The sequence below is a fragment of the Poecile atricapillus genome, chromosome 3 (genome assembly GCF_030490865.1).
Source record: "Poecile atricapillus isolate bPoeAtr1 chromosome 3, bPoeAtr1.hap1, whole genome shotgun sequence".
NCBI lineage: Eukaryota > Metazoa > Chordata > Aves > Passeriformes > Paridae > Poecile > Poecile atricapillus.
The window spans coordinates 115,077,440-115,095,239 of NC_081251.1; the positions used below are offsets into that span (position 1 = coordinate 115,077,440).

Sequence of the window (17,800 nt, forward strand, 5' to 3'; positions counted from 1 at the left end):
CAAGAGAATATGGGGAACGTTTCTGCTTTGCCACCTAATATATTCTTGTACCAAATAAAACTGTATCAATAAATTGTAAATCTGGATAAAATTAACAGCCCTGTTGCCCAGGCCAAATCCCAAGTTTCTGATCATTTTACTTCTCTCTTTTCTGTCTTGCCGAAAAGATAAGAAACGTTGGCACAAAAGAAAAATTATTGCTTGGACTGTTCTCCCAGTGAATCTGGTTCCTATAAAAGCAGCTTGGACAGAAGAGTCCAGTTAAGTAAACAAGTAGTACCAAAATAGCTTTAGAAATAAAATGGTAGTAATTTATTAAGTTTTTTATTAATTACTTGCCAAATTTAAATTGTTAAATCCAGATGGCAGATGAGTTAAAGGTGATGTGTGACATATACATATGGGATTAAATTAATATAAATTATCTCACTGTTGGTGTGATGAGATCTCCACAATCACATTATTGTTCACTCACCTCAGTGACATTAGCTAATTACTAATCTATTTTGCATTGCACTGAGGAATGATTAATAAAGTAACCAAACCACTGTCCCCTGAGTGACATTCTGATGCACTCTGAGCATTTAAGAGCACACAAAGTTTGTGATAAATTATATTTGTGCTCTAGCCTTCTTGCAGAAGCCAAGTGTTCCTGGCTTAAAGGGGTGTTTTGGGGTTATTTTTGGTTTTTTGTTTGGCTTTTTTTTTTGGCTGGTTGGTTTGGGGTGTTTTTTTCGTTTGGTTTTGGGGGGGCTGTTAGTTTTGTTTTGTTGGTGTGTTTTGTTTGGCTTGGTTTGTTTTTTGTTTTTTCAGTGGTATTTTTGTGGGTGCATCACAGAGCAAGGTCTGCGAGGTAAATTCATTCCAAATGCAAGTATTTTTCCCCTCATGAATTTAAGCCGGTCTCTGGGCCTGCCCCTCAGGAAGGGTGGGGAGCTTTTGGCGGTAACGTTACCGGCTCTCCCGGGCGCCACCTGGGCTCCTGAGGCGGCAGCGGCGGGAAGAGGCGGCAGCCGGTGCAGGTGTCCTCTTCCTCGGTCCGAGGCCCCGTTCGAGAGGGTTTCCCTCAGATTCCAGCCCAGTGTGGCTCCAAGGCCGCCTCAGGCGCCGCCTCGCACCTTTTTCTGCAGCTTTTTCCCTCAGGATTCGCGAGTGGCGGAGCACCCGCATTCGCGCGCTCTGCGCCGCCTGACCCTCCTCAGCCGCTATAGCGGCCGTACGGAACCGAAACCGGCGCGGCGGCGCCTTAGCCAATCCGCTTCGCTCTTACTGCGCGGCGCCGCTCCCCCGAGCCAATCGCGCGGCCGCCCTTTCCTGCAGCGGGCGCTATGGCGGCCGCCACGAGCTGCGGCCGCGCCGCGCTGGGCGCGCTGTCCCGGGATGGCGGCGGGGCCGCGGCGCGGTGGCGGCGGGTTCTGCCGGTCCTGCCCCCGGGCCGCCCTGCCCTGCCCTGGGTGCCCGCCCGCGGAGCCGCGGTGGGGCCCAAGGCCGGGTCCGGGCGGGCCGTGACGGTGGAGGTGGGCGGCAGGTGAGGGGCTCTGAGGGGAGTGGGGGGGCGCGGCAGGGCAGAGCGCTGTCCCGGCTGGAGAGGAAAGCAAACGTGAGGAAAAACTGGTGCAAAACGCGGAATGTGTCGAGTTTATCCTCAGTTGGGACGGTCTTTGATGTCTGATCGTGATGTGCGGCAAAGCCTAGTCAGCAAGAAGGGAGACCAGAGCAGTGCAATCAGTCTTGTCATCGCTTGGTCAGGGGCATCCGGGAGCTAACGAGCCCTAAGGATGTAAAAAATCAAGATGCTGATGGATGTCTATGTGTACACTGCCAACTTAGTAAAATATTCGAGGCCACCAAGTTGATCAGAGGGATGGAAACCTCTCCGGTGAGGAAAGGTTGAGAGAATTGGGATTATTCAGCCTGGAGAAGAAAAGCTTTGGAGTGACCTAATTGTGGCCTTCCAGGAGCTGAAGGGAGCTGCCTAGAGAGATGGAGAGACTATTTATGACATTCTGGAGGACAAGGGGGAATTGGTTAAAATTGAAAGACATGAAGTTTAGACGGGATAGTAGGGAAAAAAAAATTTCCCTGTGAGATTCTGGCACAGGTTGCCCAGAGAAGCTGTGGCTGCCCCATCCCTGGAAGTGTTTAAAGCCAGGTTGGATGGGGCTTGGAGTAACCTGGGATAGTGGAGGGGTGGAACTCAATAATCTTCAGGATCCCTTCCCACCCAAACCATTCTGTGAGTCTTTAGCTGAACTGTGTTCATTATAACAGTAAAAGTCACATCTACAGGTCATAAGGGCCTTGCCTAGGTGGTTCTCCTGAGCATGTGAACAAGTTACCTGGGATAATTTGTACAGAAATTACTAACTAATCCTAACAGAGGGGCTGTGCTTGGGAAGGGAGCAGCTCTGGATTTCCATTTGTAAATAATGACATGGAAAGTCAGGAGGGTGTGCTGGACTTGTGCAGTAGCACTGAGCACCCAGCACAGCTCTGGAATAAATAATCCATATTTCACTCTCAAGTGTGTCATCATTGCTTTGTTGATCTCCATTCTCTGCCACGAAGGAGAGAATATTCTGCAGCTGTGGTGAGATGCAAGCAGCTCCCCTTGCCTAAAGCCCAGCTGGTAAAGGGGATGATTCATCTTTGCCTCCAAGGCATGGATGTAACTCCTGGGGATAGCTGATGTGCTTCAAGGCTTTGCTTTAAGGTAGAGGAGACAGGACACTCACTTGAGGCTAAAGCCTCGAAATTTAAGGCATTTTGGTCACTTTTGTTCAAAGAGGTTCAGGTTTTGTATCTAAGGAGGATTTTTATATCTCTTATGAAGCATAGCCTTCATTCTGTGCAGTTGGGGCTACAGATGAGTGCAGAAATTGCTGGAAAACATCCATGAATTCACCATAAACTCATGTAACAGGTTGTTTCTTTCCTTTAGAAAGATGGAGCTGTCTTCTGGAAAACTTGCAAAGTTTGCTGATGGATCTGCTGTTGTTCAGGTAAAAACAAAAAATAGTCAAAATTTGTGCAGCTTCAAAATTCCTGTGTCTTAAAAGTCATTGGGCATCAGAGGCTGTGGGATATAGATCCTCAAGTGGTAATTTAATCTCTAATGAAGGGCCAGCTGTATTTTTTAGGAAAAAAATTGTGTTTGAAAAGCAGTGGTGTGAAGCACATATTTATGTGGTGGTTTTCTGCAGAGTATAATTCTTAAGAATGACTGGTTTGGGAGTAAGTTTAAAACATTGGAAGTTATTTTCTTTTCAGATAACTTCAGTGTTTACCTGTTTTTCGTAACCCAGCTAGGTGACACAGCAGTGATGGTCACAGCAGTCAGCAAAACCAAGCCCTCTCCATCTCAGTTTATGCCATTAGTGGTAAGTACTAAAGACAGAATTAGTTTTGTGTTAATCAGTGGTCAGCTTAGCAGTCACAGTCCTTCAAGAGTGGAGTTCAGGATGAGGAGAGTGAGGAATATAAACAGTAGATGAGAGACCCTGGACTTCAGAATTGCAGTTGGTGATAAAATCCAGGGTCCCTGTGTGAGTGAGGGATGAGCCTTGGATGTTGTGTGCCTTGGCTTTAGTGAGGTTTCCTCGAAGCCAGTGTGAACTTTGCCACAACATCCAAGCCCAGATGTTGGGGTTTGGTTGTGTGGAAAACTGGTTGGATTGTGAGGCTGGAAGGGCTGGGATTGTTCAGGGTGGGAAGTAGATAATTGGGGTTGGAACTGGATGATCCCTGGGGGTCCCCTCTGAGGGTTTCTGTGGCTCTGCAGTAAATAATCAGTTGTCATTAATAATCCCTGAATTGCCTTTGGAAGGTTGACTACCGACAGAAAGCTGCTGCAGCAGGAAGAATTCCTACAAACTATCTAAGAAGAGAGCTTGGTTCCACTGATAAAGAAATTCTTACAAGCAGAGTAATAGGTAGGCCAAAACATTTTCTTTACAATGGATTTTAAAAATGTTGTAATTTTCTCATGAGTGTTGGAAAACAATAGTAATTTATAACTGCTGTTTGCAGAGCAGTTTCTGTAGTAATGCCAGAAAACAAACTTTTAATTTATTGTTTATCCATACAATTGAAATTTTAAGGTTATCTATGTCATGCTTAATATCTTAATATCTTGCTGGGTTCTCTGCCTTCTCTTTTTTTTTCTTTCTTTATTCCTTTTTTTTCTTTTCTTTTTTTTTTCTTTTTTTTTCCTTTTTTTTAAAAAAAAAAACAACCAATTTTGTCAGTTTCTTGTGGGGTGGTTGCAAGACAAACTGAATGTTAATTACTGAAACCAAACTTCTTAGAGTTTGATTATTTCCTTTGCAGATCGGTCAATCAGACCACTCTTCCCTGCAGGCTACTTTTATGATACACAGGTAGGTCATGCTACCTTCAAAACAGAAAACTTGGATATGGCCAAAGAAAGTATCATGATACAGGCCCTGTTTTAAGAAAAAAGCTGTTTTTGTTAACATCAAGGAGGGGTTTGCACTTCACAAACAAGTGTAATGTTAATTAGTCTTGTTGTCTTAAATTATTACATCCTACTTTCCAAATTTTGTTGTCAAGATACAGGAACAAAATTAAAATTTCCTCTGTACAAGAGAGGAAAGCTGCTAATGGTAAATATTTTATATATGATGTGATACAATATTATCCATTTGTGGGGGTTTGTTTTCAGCTTCCTATTTTAAATACCTGAAAAAATTTCCATGTGCAGCATAGGCTTGTGTAGATATGTGGAATGTGGGGGTTTTTTTGTGTCCTTAGCTTTGTGTTGACAGCTCATAAAAATGTATAGGTCAAAATTATTCATTGTCTTTTATCTTATGCCAGATCCTTTGTAATCTTTTAGCAGTAGATGGTGTCAATGATCCTGATGTTCTGGCAATTAATGGAGGTAAGAGGGCTGTGAGAAATTGGTGCTTCAGTGGGATTTAATGAGATCTGTTTTTTTTTCTAATCCAGATTTTTGTCTTCCTTTCAGCTTCTGCAGCACTTGCCTTGTCTGATATCCCCTGGAATGGTCCTATTGGTAAGGAAACATTTTGAAATCTTGGGTGATTTTAATGTAATGGAAAATTTAGACCACAGGTGGTACTTTGGTTTTTTAACTAGAAGCTGAATCTAAACATTAAATTTCAAGCATTGGGAATAATTTCACAATGGATAGGATTATTGCACTTCAAAGGATTATTTCTTCTGGACTAAATGCACTTCTGGGAGGAATTACAATACAGAAATAGTGTACTGTAGAGATCAATAAGTTAATTTTCTCTTAAGAGAAATATATAAATACAAAAGCATTGTTTGGAAAATAGCTGCTTCAGAATACTTTTCCTCAAGGAGCTCAAAAAGAGATTTATTTAACTGTGAACATTTTCTCTGAAAAGATCTACCCAAGGACAAATCTTGAACAAGTATCTTCCTTTCAGCTGCTTTTTTTTTCTAGAAAACGTGCTGAAATGACAAAAAACTCCCAGTACACTCACAGCATTGTGTGTAATACTACTTGGTGTTATTTGCCCTACCCAGTAATAGTACCCAAAAGAAAAATAGACTAGGTAATTTTGTCTTCTAGTTTTGTTCTTAATATCCAGTCAACGTGGTGATATTTTAGATTTAGTCTGTAGCTTTAATTATTGTTAACAGCTGTGTAACTTTCAAAGTAAAGTGTTGCCTTAAAGAACTTCCTTATTACAATAATGACTTTCTGGAGTTTCTTTGCAGGTGCAGTGAGGGTAGGGCTGGTGGATGGAGAGACTGTTATCAATCCAACTCGAAAAGAGATGGCCTCTAGTGCTCTAAATTTAGTTGTTGCTGGAGCTCCACAAAGCCAAGTTGGTAAGCAGGTTCATTGTTGTCTGTTGAGGGCTTGGAAATCTTTGCAGATATTTTCATTATCTTCAAAATGTGGATTTTTATATAATAGAAGGAGCAAACAACAGTGATAGGTAACTTTTGGTTAATTAATTAGATTCCCTCATATTTATGCAGTTTAATGTTCATTTTATTTCCTCAGTTGAGTTAGATTGCTATTGGACAATAAAACGGGAATTGACTGAATTTTTCCCTTTCCATTGGCAGTTATGTTGGAAGCAACTGCTGAGAACATCTTGCAGCAAGACTTCTGCCATGCCATCAAAGTGGGGGTGAAGCAGACCCAGCAGATCATCCAGGGCATTCAGCAGCTGGTGAAGGAGCAGGGCGTGGTCAAGAGAGCTGTCCAGAAATTATTTATTGCTCCTGAAGAGATCGTGGAACTTGCAAAGAAGTAAGTTCACAATAAATAATGCAGATGGAGGAATGTTTATAAGTACCAGTCTGCTGCTTTCACCAGACTGGTATTTTACTAAATACTTTTCAAATATTTAGTCCTCAAAAAAACCCCCTAATTATAGAAAGTAGTTTTTAAGCTTTGTTTTCAAAAATTCTTCCTTTTCTCCCTAAAGACTTGCTTCTAACAAGATCTATGCAGTGTTCACAGACTCAAGCCATGATAAAGTAAGTAATCATTATGTAATTTTTTTAAAAAATTAATATCCTAATGAAACTGTAACAGGATTGAGTACTTGCAGCTTTTAGCTCTAAGCTCTGTCCCTGGAGGTGTTTTAAGGAAAGACTGGATGTGCCACGGTCTGGTTGACAAGCTGGTGATCACAGGTTGGAATTGATGATCTCAGCGGTCTTTTCCAACCTCAGTGATACTGTAATTTAATCTTGTCTCCTTCCCTGAATCTATTTGTAATAGTAATAATAAATTGTTCTCTTAAGTTCTTACCTACCAGAATATTAGTTTGCATTATGTGGAGGTGGAGACTCCCTTTTCCCAAGGAGTCACAAGGAAAAGATGAGGGGAAATGGTTGAAAGTTAATCCTGAGAGATTCTGATTGGGCACAAGAGCAATGTTCTCCTTGGGGGAAATTATCAGTCACTGGAATAACCTCCCCAGGGAAGTGGTGGACTCCCCAGTGTGGGACATTTCTGGGATTCAGATGGGGAGGGTGCTGGGCCATCCTGTCTAGACTGTGCTTCTGCCAAGAAAGGTTGGACCACGCAACCCTTGAGGTCTCTTCCAACCTGATGATTGATTTTTGAATTTGTCTGACAGTTCTGTTTCTTACTCCTTAAATTTTTGCAGATCCTTAAACCAGACACAGCCCCAAACCTCTGTTGTTGTTTGGCCCTGTAGAGTTAACTGGTTGCAAATCCTGTGTTCTAGATTTCGAGAGATGAGGCAATCAACAAAATAAGGCTCGAAACAGAAGAACAGCTGAAAGGTATTATTTTGTGTTAATATTTAGAGAATGCTTCAATGGAGATAGCACTGCTTGGAGTTAGAGTGTGCTCTTTGTTGGAAGCTATATTAGTAAGAGTTCAATAAAATTAATTTCCCAACTTCAGATGCAATTTCTTTTCTATACCCAGAAAAATTTCCGGAGGCTGAGCCTTACGAAATCATGGAATCTTTCAATGTGGTTTCAAAGGATATTTTTAGAAATCTTGTGCTAAGTGAATATAGAAGGTGGGTGTGTCAAACTCCTACTGATAATATTTCTGTCAGCTTTTAATCCAAGACTGTACTTGAACTGATCTCTTAATTTCTCTTTGTCACTTCAGGTGTGATGGGAGAGATTTGACTTCCCTCAGAGACATTAAATGTGAAGTGGACATGTTCAAAATGCTTCATGGATCAGCCTTATTTCAAAGAGGTCAAACACAGGTAGTGTCACTTAAACATCAGAAATGATCAATGAATTACCAAGAGCTGAAAGATTTGGGTCTTTCATTTAAATGCCAGGTTTCCTTTTTTTTTCACATTTAAATAGCAACAAGCAGAAATGGTGTGTAGGCTGGTAAGTACATCGGTGTGTAGGGCTCTGCTAAATTGTGCACGTCATGAGAAATCTTTTAAAAGCAGCTTCATTCGTAACCTGAACCAAATAGGGAAATTTTACCCAAAAAATTGCAATAATGAGAGGATTTTTTTCCTCTTCTTTGCCAAAAGTGTCAGCTGTTGGGTGGATTGAATTAAAATCATACTTGAGATCTGGTCTTCTGTACTTTTACAGCTCCTTTTGCTGGAAGGCTGCCAGCCATTAATCTGACTTCTTATTACACTGGCTTAGGGTGGCAGTTGCAAACAGTGATTTACTCCTCAGCTTTCTCCCACTAAAAATAACACCCACTGCAGGTCTGTGTGGGAAGCAGGCACAAACAACCACAAACAATCGTGGCTGAAGCTGGCCCTGTCTCTTAAATGTTTCTTAGGGAGCAAACTGCTCTTGGCTGCTACTTAAGCATTAAATTAGTATTTTTTAATGGGGTTTCTTGTAAGATTGTGTGATCTTTATTATGAATGAGTTTGTGTGATGGAGAGAAAAACGTTGTACAAGTTGTAGCTGATGGCTTCTCATTTGCTTCTGAACTTGGTTCTTTTTGATTCTTCATAAACAGTAGCATTTGTGAAGGCTGGGTTTATTTTTTATTTTACCTCATTTTTATTTTAGGTTCTGTGTACAGTTACATTTGACTCTCTAGAATCGAGTGTAAAATCAGATGTTATCTCCACAGCAGTGAGGTATGTATATCTTGGTGCTTTGGCAGTAGCAACAAGAGGGTGAGCATTTAAACACATTTGATAAAATTCCCTTGAACTTTGTCATGGATACTTTTTTAGGACTGAAAAATGTGTAAAATTAGACTTTGAAGTGGCCTGTTTTCCAGAGATCATGGCAGTGGGTTTTTGTGAGGGTAACATTAATTCCAAAGCACACATTTCAAACTGGACTGCTACAAGTAACATCCAGTCTGGTTCATATATTTCATATATTCACAAATACATTTAATGTTTGTGGAAAATTTAACTTAGGATGTAGCAAGCTGGTCCTCGAGCTTTGAACACTTTATGGCTGAGGGCTGAAGTGAAATTCATCTGCTTTAAAGCCACATTTCAGTGATGTCACCCCAATGATTTCATCCCAATGTGGGAGCTTTTGCATTTTAATGTCTCAGCTTTACTGTAGCTAAATCTTTGTTACCCTGGAGGAGTTTGTCCATATTCTCTAATTTTGGTAACTGTGAGTGATCAGCAAATGTATTGATTTGTTGGTTTTGGCTGGGTCCATTTGTAAGCATAACAATATTAGTTTGAATTACCTGTTGTGTGTAAAACATGTTTGGTTTCTCCTTTTTTGACATCGTCTTGTTTTTAATTAATAGTGGAATAAAAGATAAAAACTTCATGCTGCATTATGAGGTGAGACTTTTCCTGTGTTACAGCTTTCTGCATGATTCACAGAAGGGCTTGATATCTTGCTTTTAAAGGTGCAGCTGATCACTTCCAAGATTATAAATTAGCTCTAGCTTTGCTAAAATGTATTTATGCTAATTCATGCATGAATTTATATGAGCAGAAGTGCTGGTTTCCTGAAAAGCAGTAGGTAACTTGTAAATTGCCATTTTATACAGGCTTTTTAATGGCATAACATTAAGTGAGCTCCTTCAGAACAGGTTCTTACTGAAAGCAGGATTAACCTGTGCCATTATTTTTAGTAAACTCTATTAATATGTTCAGCTGACGTGGCACAGCAATAGTAAATAAATGCTTTTACATCTTGGATCTCACTCAGCCTTTGGAGCTTGCCCTAAGTGTTTCCTACAGGCAACAGGCAGATCTTGTTCCATTATCTCTGTGACAGAAATAACATTTCTGCTAGGTTGTTTGACAGGTTTCTTTGGAGGAAGCTTCTTGTGTTCTGTCTTAGCTACCTTGCTTCTGCTTTATTCTCTTTTGTCCTGTGGAAGTAAAACATTTACTAAACATTACCTAAACTGGTCCTGGCTTGCAAGCCAAGTGACTGATAGAAGTCATGTGGTGGTTTGATTATTTTGTTTTTAATGTATTTTTTACCTTGAGATGCACCAAAACTTCAAAGATCTTTTTCTAAGTGTATGTTTTAAAATGGAAAAGCAGGTTAATTTTCTGTGTGCACATTTTTTTGCTTCATAGTTTCCACCTTACGCAACCAATGAGATTGGCAAAGTTACTGGGATGAACAGAAGAGAGCTTGGACATGGTAAGTCCAGACTAGAGAAATTCCATGCTGAAAGTTCCAGTATTTTATCTGTTTTTTATTTATGGATCACTTAGTGGTTGTTTTGGATTTTTCTTTGAACAGGTGCACTGGCAGAACGAGCTTTGAAACCAGTTATACCCCAGGATTTCCCATTCACAATCCGAGTTACTTCTGAAGTCTTAGAATCAAATGGTATTGGGATTTTCTTGTTTTTAACATGATGCTGGAAACTAAATTTGGTTCTTAAAAAGGTTAGGTTTGACAAACTTGATTTATAGGCATGCTAAATAATAGATTGCTGTTTAAATGTTCTTAATAACAATTACCTGAAATATTTAAGGGTACGTGTTCATGAGCAATGGACCTTTCTTGGTTTAATAAAATGGTATTTTGGGGCACTTTTGTGCTACAGGATGAGGATGATAACTCTAGTTTGTATTCAGACCCATTTTTGAATGTTTAATCCCTGTTTTTTTCCTGTAATCCCACTCCAGGATCCTCCTCAATGGCTTCTGCATGCGGTGGAAGTTTGGCACTAATGGATGCAGGTACAAAACGTGGCACTTGCAAGGATAAGCTGCACGTGATAATGTGTTACAGGGTCTGGAAATGAGCAAAAGCTTCAAAAATGTGGGGTTTTTGCCATTCCTAGGAGTTCCAGTGTCAAATGCAGTGGCAGGTGTAGCCATAGGCCTCGTTACCAAGTGTGCTCAGGGAAAAGGGGATATCGAGGACTATCGCCTGCTGACAGACATCCTGGTGAGTGCTCCTCACATTGTTATTATTTCAGCTTGCTGCTGAAAAATACCCCTTTGGGCCTTCTTTTGTAACCTTTTGCCCAGTCAATTCTGGAACATAGCTCCTGGAAAAATTAGTTGTATCTTTTCTGTTTCATCTCCCAAATTCTTCCCATATTTTGAAAAATTTGTATTAAATGTCTAATCGTGTTTCTTATTTTTTGTATTATTAGTTATTTAAGCACTCATAAGCTTTCTCCTTCCCATTAATGTTGTCTTTTCTTATGGGAGAAAAAGATGAATAATTTACTGGAAAATACAATGTATTGGGTGGAGAATGAGCACTTGGAAGAGTGGCTGGGGAGCAAAATGTGCAGCCACTGAGAGCACAAGATCAGCTGTGGATCAGAAATTTGTCCACAAAAGCTCTTAATTTCCAAGGAGAGAAAGGAACAGAGTTAATCCTGAACAGCAAAATAAAGCTGGAAATCTCAGAAGTAATTCCTCTTTTGGTATAGTGGGATAGAATGACTCCAACTTGGTTTTGTCTGTCTGTGCTGGCAGGGAATTGAGGATTACTATGGAGATATGGATTTCAAGATGGCAGGCACCAACAAAGGGATAACAGCACTGCAGGTATTGTGACATGAAATCTTCCTCAAGTGAAACTCTCAGAGAGTATTAGAAGAGCTTTCCTGACATGTTGATGGCACTTAATTTTTCTCAGGTTGATCTCAAGCTGCCAGGAATACCAATAAAAATTGTGGTGGAAGCTATTCAGCAAGCTACAGGTAGGTCTGTTCTTGGATTTACACTCATTTTATCATACTAAATGATAAATGGTTTTAAGTTTTATGAAACTAAATAATAAACTATTCATTTTTTTGTTCTCACTGTGGAAAAAACCAAGCTTCTATCTTTATGAAATGGGTTTGGCTTAATCAATAAGCTCCAAACTAACTTCAAAGTAACTTCAGCCATTGCGTGATTTGGACTAAAGCACATTACTTGTCTTTGTTTAAGTCCAACGGGATAATGTTATAAAAATAACAGCAAACTTTCTCTCATTCCACATAAATTCAGCTATATTTACAAGTGAAACTTGCTGCCATCTGTATTCTGACATGTGCAGCTAAAATATTCTTGAAGCACATGAGAAGATGAAGCTACGTGGTTTAATAAGGATTTCATGAGTTGGAAAACTTCCAGCCTGACATTCTCCAGCTAGGCAGGAGACAGGTTTTGATAAGGAATGTTTTTCTACTGCATAACAAAAACTTCATACATTTATTTTAATCATACACAAAATTGCTGATTTTATTATTATTATTATTATTCCCTCTAGCTGCAAAGAGGGAGATCTTACAAATTATGAACCAAACACTGGCAAAACCCAGACCTAACAGAAAAGAAAGTGGACCAGTTGTAGGTAATGTTATGGTGTGAATTCATAGCTTTCATATAATTTGCTTTTTAACAATAAACTTCTGCTTAAAATAGCTTTTTTTTCTTTTCCTAATGATTGATTTTTATATATTTTTGCTGTTGCCCTGTGGAGATAATTTGTGGAGGGGTTTTGGTTATTTTTGGATATTTTGGGGGGATTTTTATTGCCACGTGGGGTAGCACTTCAGTTTCAGTATACACCAGAAAACAGAATTTAAGTGATGTGAAGCTCCCACAATATCAGAATTGATATAGATCAGAGTATCAGTATGTCTTCAAGTAATTTACAGTCATCAGAGTGTACTCTGTGTCTTCATTTCTTTCAGTTCTTACCTGTAATTACATCCCTGTTCTGCAAATACCACAGGTAGCTGTAAGAGATTAAAGGAATGTGCCTTTTTGTGTGATAGCTTTCAAGATGATTATGTTTAGCACTTCAAAGGATTTCTAAATGTTCTTTCAGAAACTATCCACGTTCCATTATCAAAAAGATTAAGATTTGTTGGTCCTGGGGCTTATAATTTGAAGAAGCTTCAAGCTCAGACTGGTGAGACATTCTTGATCCCTGTGATAATTTATCTTTGTGTGTTTCCCTTTGTTTCAGACTTGAATGCTGAGCTGTTTCAATGCTCAGTGCAAACTGAAAATGAAAAAATTCTGATATCTGTAGAGTCCAGGTAGATGCTTTGCTTTGGACCTGAAACCCTTAATGCTCTGGTGAACTTGTTTAATGCTTCTCAGGGATTAGGGTGGAGAAAAGGAGGAAAAATCTTACTTCCTTTTGGTTGAAAGCCTATGTGGTCTGGCCACAGAACTCTAGAAGGGCAAAGAATTTTACCATTGTGACTCCAAAACACTTTCATTTCCCTCAGCTATTAATGCAAGTATTATTTAAAATCTCTGGAAAATTGATTCATAACCCTCAACGTTTATTCAGGATTTCTTTCCCCCCACCCTTAAAGGATTATAAAATTAGTTTTGTGTTCCTTTATGGCCCACAAGTTTTTCGAGGTATTTGCAAGGAGGTGGTGACCATATGAAATTGTTCAATGCCTTAATTAAAGAAGATTAAATAATGATTAGAAATCTGAAGTCTTAATGAGTGTGCCAAACCATTGTGCTCTGAGCAAGTCTTTACTGAGCGTGCCTTTTCTGCCCCTAAGTGCTGTCCTAAATCCCCATTTTCAGGAGTGACTGTAAGTCAGCTGGATGAGGAGACGTATTCTGTGTTCGCCCCCACGCCGGGGGCAATGCACGAAGCCAGGGAATTCATCGGGGAAATCTGCAAAGATGATGTAAGGACAGACTTCTGCCTTCAACTTCTCCAGTTTGCTCTTTGTGACTTCATGTTTTATTGGTTTCTTCTTTTTGTCTTCCACAGCAAGAAGTTAATTTGGAATTTGGGGCAATTTATACAGCCACAATTACTGAAATAAGGTATAAAAAGTGCTTTGGAGTTGAAATTAATTTACTTTCATAGCTGTATTCCTGATACCTAAATATGATGTAAAATAATCATTGGGTTTTTTTGGAGTGCCAAACTTATGCTGGGGATATTGGCACCTGCACCATTTTTGATACTTTTTCTGGTGAAAATATTTTGTTTCCTGATAAAGCTGGGGTTTTTTTGCTGTTTGTTAGTTTTTGGAATGTCTCTAAATCATACAGCTTAAGGCCTTTTTCATCTGTGAATCTGAAAGTCATGGTATGAATTTGCTTTCTGCTTTTCATCACAGTATTTGTCTTGTAAAAATTACATTTTGGATAGTACCTGTTACTGAAATACTAAGAAATTCTCATCCACTTTCAGTTAAGGAAAAATGAGTGGACATGTTAGGATGGATAAAAGATTTTTAAGAAGGGATGAGTAAAATTTTGTTCATGAGAAGTTTATGAATGCTTGCTTTGGGGACCATATGCAGAGTGAAATGTGGACTTTTCTTGATGCACTTGGAAATAACTGTGCTGTTTCCTGCTGCAGAGATTCTGGAGTGATGGTAAAACTCTACCCAAACATGACCCCAGTATTACTTCATAATTCACAGCTGGATCAAAGAAAGGTAACCCATCCTTAAACAAGTATTAAATGGGAAATTAGATTTATTTTTAACCAGTCAGCATAGCTGTAACACACTTAGTGTTGTTCCACATTTCCAGCTTAATTAGCAGCACTTTTTTTGTTCTAATTCTTCCTGCTCTGCCTTCAAGCTGCAAAGAATCAACTGTGTGCCTGCTGCAATGGTTTTTACACCAAGTTCTTTGGCTCTGCAATGCTTTTTTTCCATGTAATGTTCAGAAACCTGTTGTTCCTAAGGTACTGCTGAGCCACTGGGCTGAAGTGTAGCATGAAGAACCCCTGAAAGAAGGGATTTTTAGAACAAACTCTGATCATTTTCTTTCTGAAAAACACTGTTCTAGATTAAACACCCTAGTGCCCTGGGATTAGAAGTTGGACAAGAAATTCAGGTAATTATTTTTTTAACTTTAAAATGCTAATGAAATGCTGTTTGTATTTAAAAATTTGATTTTTTTTTCTAATTATATATTTTGTGTTTATGAAGAAGATATTTTTCCATATTGGATTCCCTTTCTGTGCTAGTTAAAGGCCTGATCATTCAAATTAGATTTATTTAAAATCATACTTTTACTATCTAGGCACCACATAATTTGGTAGAAATATAGGCTAAAGGATGCCTATTTATGGCTCTTCTAGCATCAAATTGATAAAAACTCAAACCCAACCCCCCCCATCTTTTAAGGAAAATGCTATTTCCAGCACTTGAAGTTGCTCAGTGTGAAAGTGCTTTGTTTCCTTACCAGGTTAAATACTTTGGCCGTGATCCCACTGATGGCAGAATGAGGCTTTCACGTAAAATTCTGCAGTCCCCAGCCAGCAGCACCCTGAAAACCCTGACAGACAAAAACAGCATTGTCCTGGGAGGGGCTGTTCCACAGACATCCACCTCATCCCAGTGACAGGTAAGGCCAGCAGAGCAGCTTCAGCTGACTCAGGGCTGCACTTCAGCTCTGCCAAAGACTTGTGGCAGTCTGGGTTTGTACTGAGCAGTTACCCCTCAGTGCTGTGCAGGCACTGCTTGCCAGCTCTGTTGGAGCTTGTTGGGAATTAACAACTGGCCCTTCACACGCTGGAGCTGGAGAAAGTTCGATGTTGTGAAATTGGTTTAAATGCCTTGACAGTCTCAGGCAGTCAGGACAGCTCCCCCTGTACCAAACAAACTTAGTTGTTTATCTCCAGCATCTTTTCTCTCTATTTTTTAAAGAAAAAAAACCCAAATAGGGTATTGGAAGAGAAGAAAAAATAAGCTGCTTTCTTGATTAGTGGAGAAGATTTCAGTCAATTAATGAAATAGCCAAAGCTCTTCCTTAGAAGTAGTTTTCCAGCGTGTATTTGACTGTCAGAAGGCTTATGCCTCAACTTTTCCCAAAATTTGTGTGGGTTTGCTTGTTAGAAAGCTGCTAGAGCAGGAAGGTGTCTGATGTTAAAATCAGGAGCAGTTACACAGCAAGGTTGGCAAATGCACAGTGCACCAGTGGGAACTCAAGGCAATCTCTGGCAATCTTCAAGGAATGACTGACAGCACAAAAAGAAGGGAAAACTCTGAAGAAATCTTGGTTTTAAGGAATGTTTTTGAATCTCATACCTTGATATAATGAGTTGGTTACAAAAATGTTTTCTCTTTTTCAGGAAAAAAGGCGTGATAGTTGGTGAAAGTACAAGTGACCTTTGCTAGAACCTCTACATGTCCTCACAAGGATCTGCAGCTGGATGGTAGCGAATCATATTTATAAAATAGACACCATTTATGCTTAAAGGTGATGTAGAACTTCAAAGCCTTCAAATAGATTAAAAACTTTAAAATAAAACCAGAAACAAGCAATTCCCTCATCTTGTGTAGCAAGGTTGAGATGAGAATACAAGAACACAGAATTCTACAGACTGAGATGATACTTGAGTGCTAAAGATTATTCTCTTTTGAGTTATCCACTCAAAATAAAACTGTGAATATGGGAAGTAAGAACTGAACAAGTCTTTTGTGGGAGAAGGAATTATCCTGTACACTTGGTCAAGAGTCACACTTGGCCAAGGTTTTCCTGGCTTTTCAGTGTACAAGAATGTTGAGCAAGACATAAAGACTTCAAAGTATCACCTTTAGCGTGATGGATGCTGATTTAGAATAATACATCACTCTCAAAAGGCTCAACCTGCTGCAATATCTGAGCAGAACTTGGCTGAAACATCACCCCTTATCACCTGGGTTTGTTAGCACTGACTTTTCAAATACATAATTAAAACATTAAAATACTTTTTTTTGGACTGAACAATCGAGGTGATAAATCTTCCCCTAAACCACCCTCATTAAGGGTATCTTAATCCCTCTATAAATTATGTTGCATCAGTGAGTTCACTGATCTCTTTTAGACTTCAAAACATTTTCCAGGGGCTCACGAGAATTACTTGTTTTTCTACTGTGAGGTACAGACTTTGAAAACCAAACAGGGTCCTTCTGATGTTCACCAATATGTATGCAGAACTAATAAGAAAATCAACTTCCTACCTGATGGCAAGTGGGCTCTGAACCACCTGAAAGAAAAAACAAAGCATTGGGGAAGAGGAGAAATGGGAATGTACAGTAAAAATTACTTCTTTTTTTATTCTAAGTTAAAGTATTAAAGAAGAAAGAAATGACTGGTATGCTGCTCTGTAGTTGTCTCTTTCATAATGTAAGACTGAAAAACTGAAAAAAGTTTGGAAAGATTGAAGGAAGATTTCCTTGGCAATCTTTTCCTCCTCTTTGAGGGCTGTGTCTTATTATTTCTTAGTAAGAATTCAGATGTCACTTCTTAGTGTGACAGTTGACTGATACGTGATTGTTACATATGAATAGTGTTAATGAAATGATGTAGGTCAGTGTTAAAGTCCCTGAACAGAATCTCAGATGTTGCCATTTCTGGTGACTCTGCCTAGAAATGGAGCACCCCAATGGAAGTGGTTTTCCCAGGCTGAGCTCCCTTTGTTGTACAGGAATTTCTGAGAGGTTGTGTTGTGGAGCTGGTCTCAGTAAAGCAGCTACTGCAGTGCTGGGGCATTGTCTGTTTGGTAGGTGATGATAAAGGAGCAAAATGACTTTAATGTTGCTGTGGCAGAACCTGTACAGTCAGCCTGGCTTTCTGCATCTGGAACCAGCTTTAGGCCCTATGGGAAGGGGCGGGGGAAGAAGACATTTGGGCAGTGGCTGGGAGGAGCAGAAAGCAGCTGCTCTTACCTGGGGAGAGAAGCTCAATGGGAGCCAAGAGCTGAGAAAGCCTGTGCTGCTCTGATCCTTCCTGGAGGGAAGGACATCGCGGGCTCTCAGGTGGGATCAGCTATGATCAGAAACCAGGTGGGTCCAAAGGGCTTGAGAGAACAAGCTCAGTCCTTTTGCAGCAGATATTTTTCTGTGTTTGAAACATGATTTATTTCTTCTTTCTTAACTGCTTAACATAATTAGCTTCTGTAATGACCTGTCTTAAAT

At 39.7% G+C, this 17,800-nt stretch overlaps 1 protein-coding gene across 2 annotated transcripts; it reads left to right on the top strand.

Moving 5' to 3' along the window:
• Nucleotides 1-1,294: 1,294 nt before the first annotated feature.
• On the top strand, nucleotides 1,295-17,418 carry PNPT1 (polyribonucleotide nucleotidyltransferase 1). 2 transcript variants are annotated; one of them, XM_058835951.1, is made up of 29 exons: nucleotides 1,296-1,528; nucleotides 2,942-3,002; nucleotides 3,306-3,380; nucleotides 3,827-3,932; nucleotides 4,330-4,379; nucleotides 4,840-4,903; nucleotides 4,991-5,038; nucleotides 5,734-5,847; nucleotides 6,091-6,277; nucleotides 6,456-6,507; nucleotides 7,227-7,284; nucleotides 7,433-7,529; nucleotides 7,625-7,727; nucleotides 8,515-8,585; nucleotides 9,227-9,263; nucleotides 10,017-10,083; nucleotides 10,186-10,275; nucleotides 10,578-10,631; nucleotides 10,736-10,842; nucleotides 11,385-11,456; nucleotides 11,548-11,611; nucleotides 12,166-12,249; nucleotides 12,730-12,813; nucleotides 13,455-13,561; nucleotides 13,648-13,703; nucleotides 14,248-14,326; nucleotides 14,685-14,732; nucleotides 15,087-15,245; nucleotides 15,973-17,418. In XM_058835951.1, the coding sequence occupies exons 1-28, from the start codon at nucleotides 1,329-1,331 to the stop codon at nucleotides 15,240-15,242; spliced, it is 2,391 nt and encodes a 796-aa protein (XP_058691934.1). In that variant the 5' UTR covers nucleotides 1,296-1,328; the 3' UTR covers nucleotides 15,243-15,245; nucleotides 15,973-17,418. The 2 variants fall into 2 exon arrangements, with proteins under 2 accessions (XP_058691935.1, XP_058691934.1); XM_058835952.1 differs by lacking the exon at nucleotides 12,166-12,249 and having other exon boundaries at nucleotides 1,295-1,528.
• The last annotated feature ends 382 nt before the right edge of the window (nucleotides 17,419-17,800 follow it).

Coding starts and splice junctions, on each gene's coding strand:
- PNPT1 (XM_058835951.1), top strand. CDS start 1,329: ATGGCGGCCGCCACGAGCTGCGGCCGCGCCGCGCTGGGCGCGCTGTCC. Junction 5,039..5,733: donor CCCCTGGAATGGTCCTATTG/GTAAGGAAACAT, acceptor GTTTCTTTGCAG/GTGCAGTGAGGGTAGGGCTG. Junction 6,508..7,226: donor CAGACTCAAGCCATGATAAA/GTAAGTAATCAT, acceptor CCTGTGTTCTAG/ATTTCGAGAGATGAGGCAAT.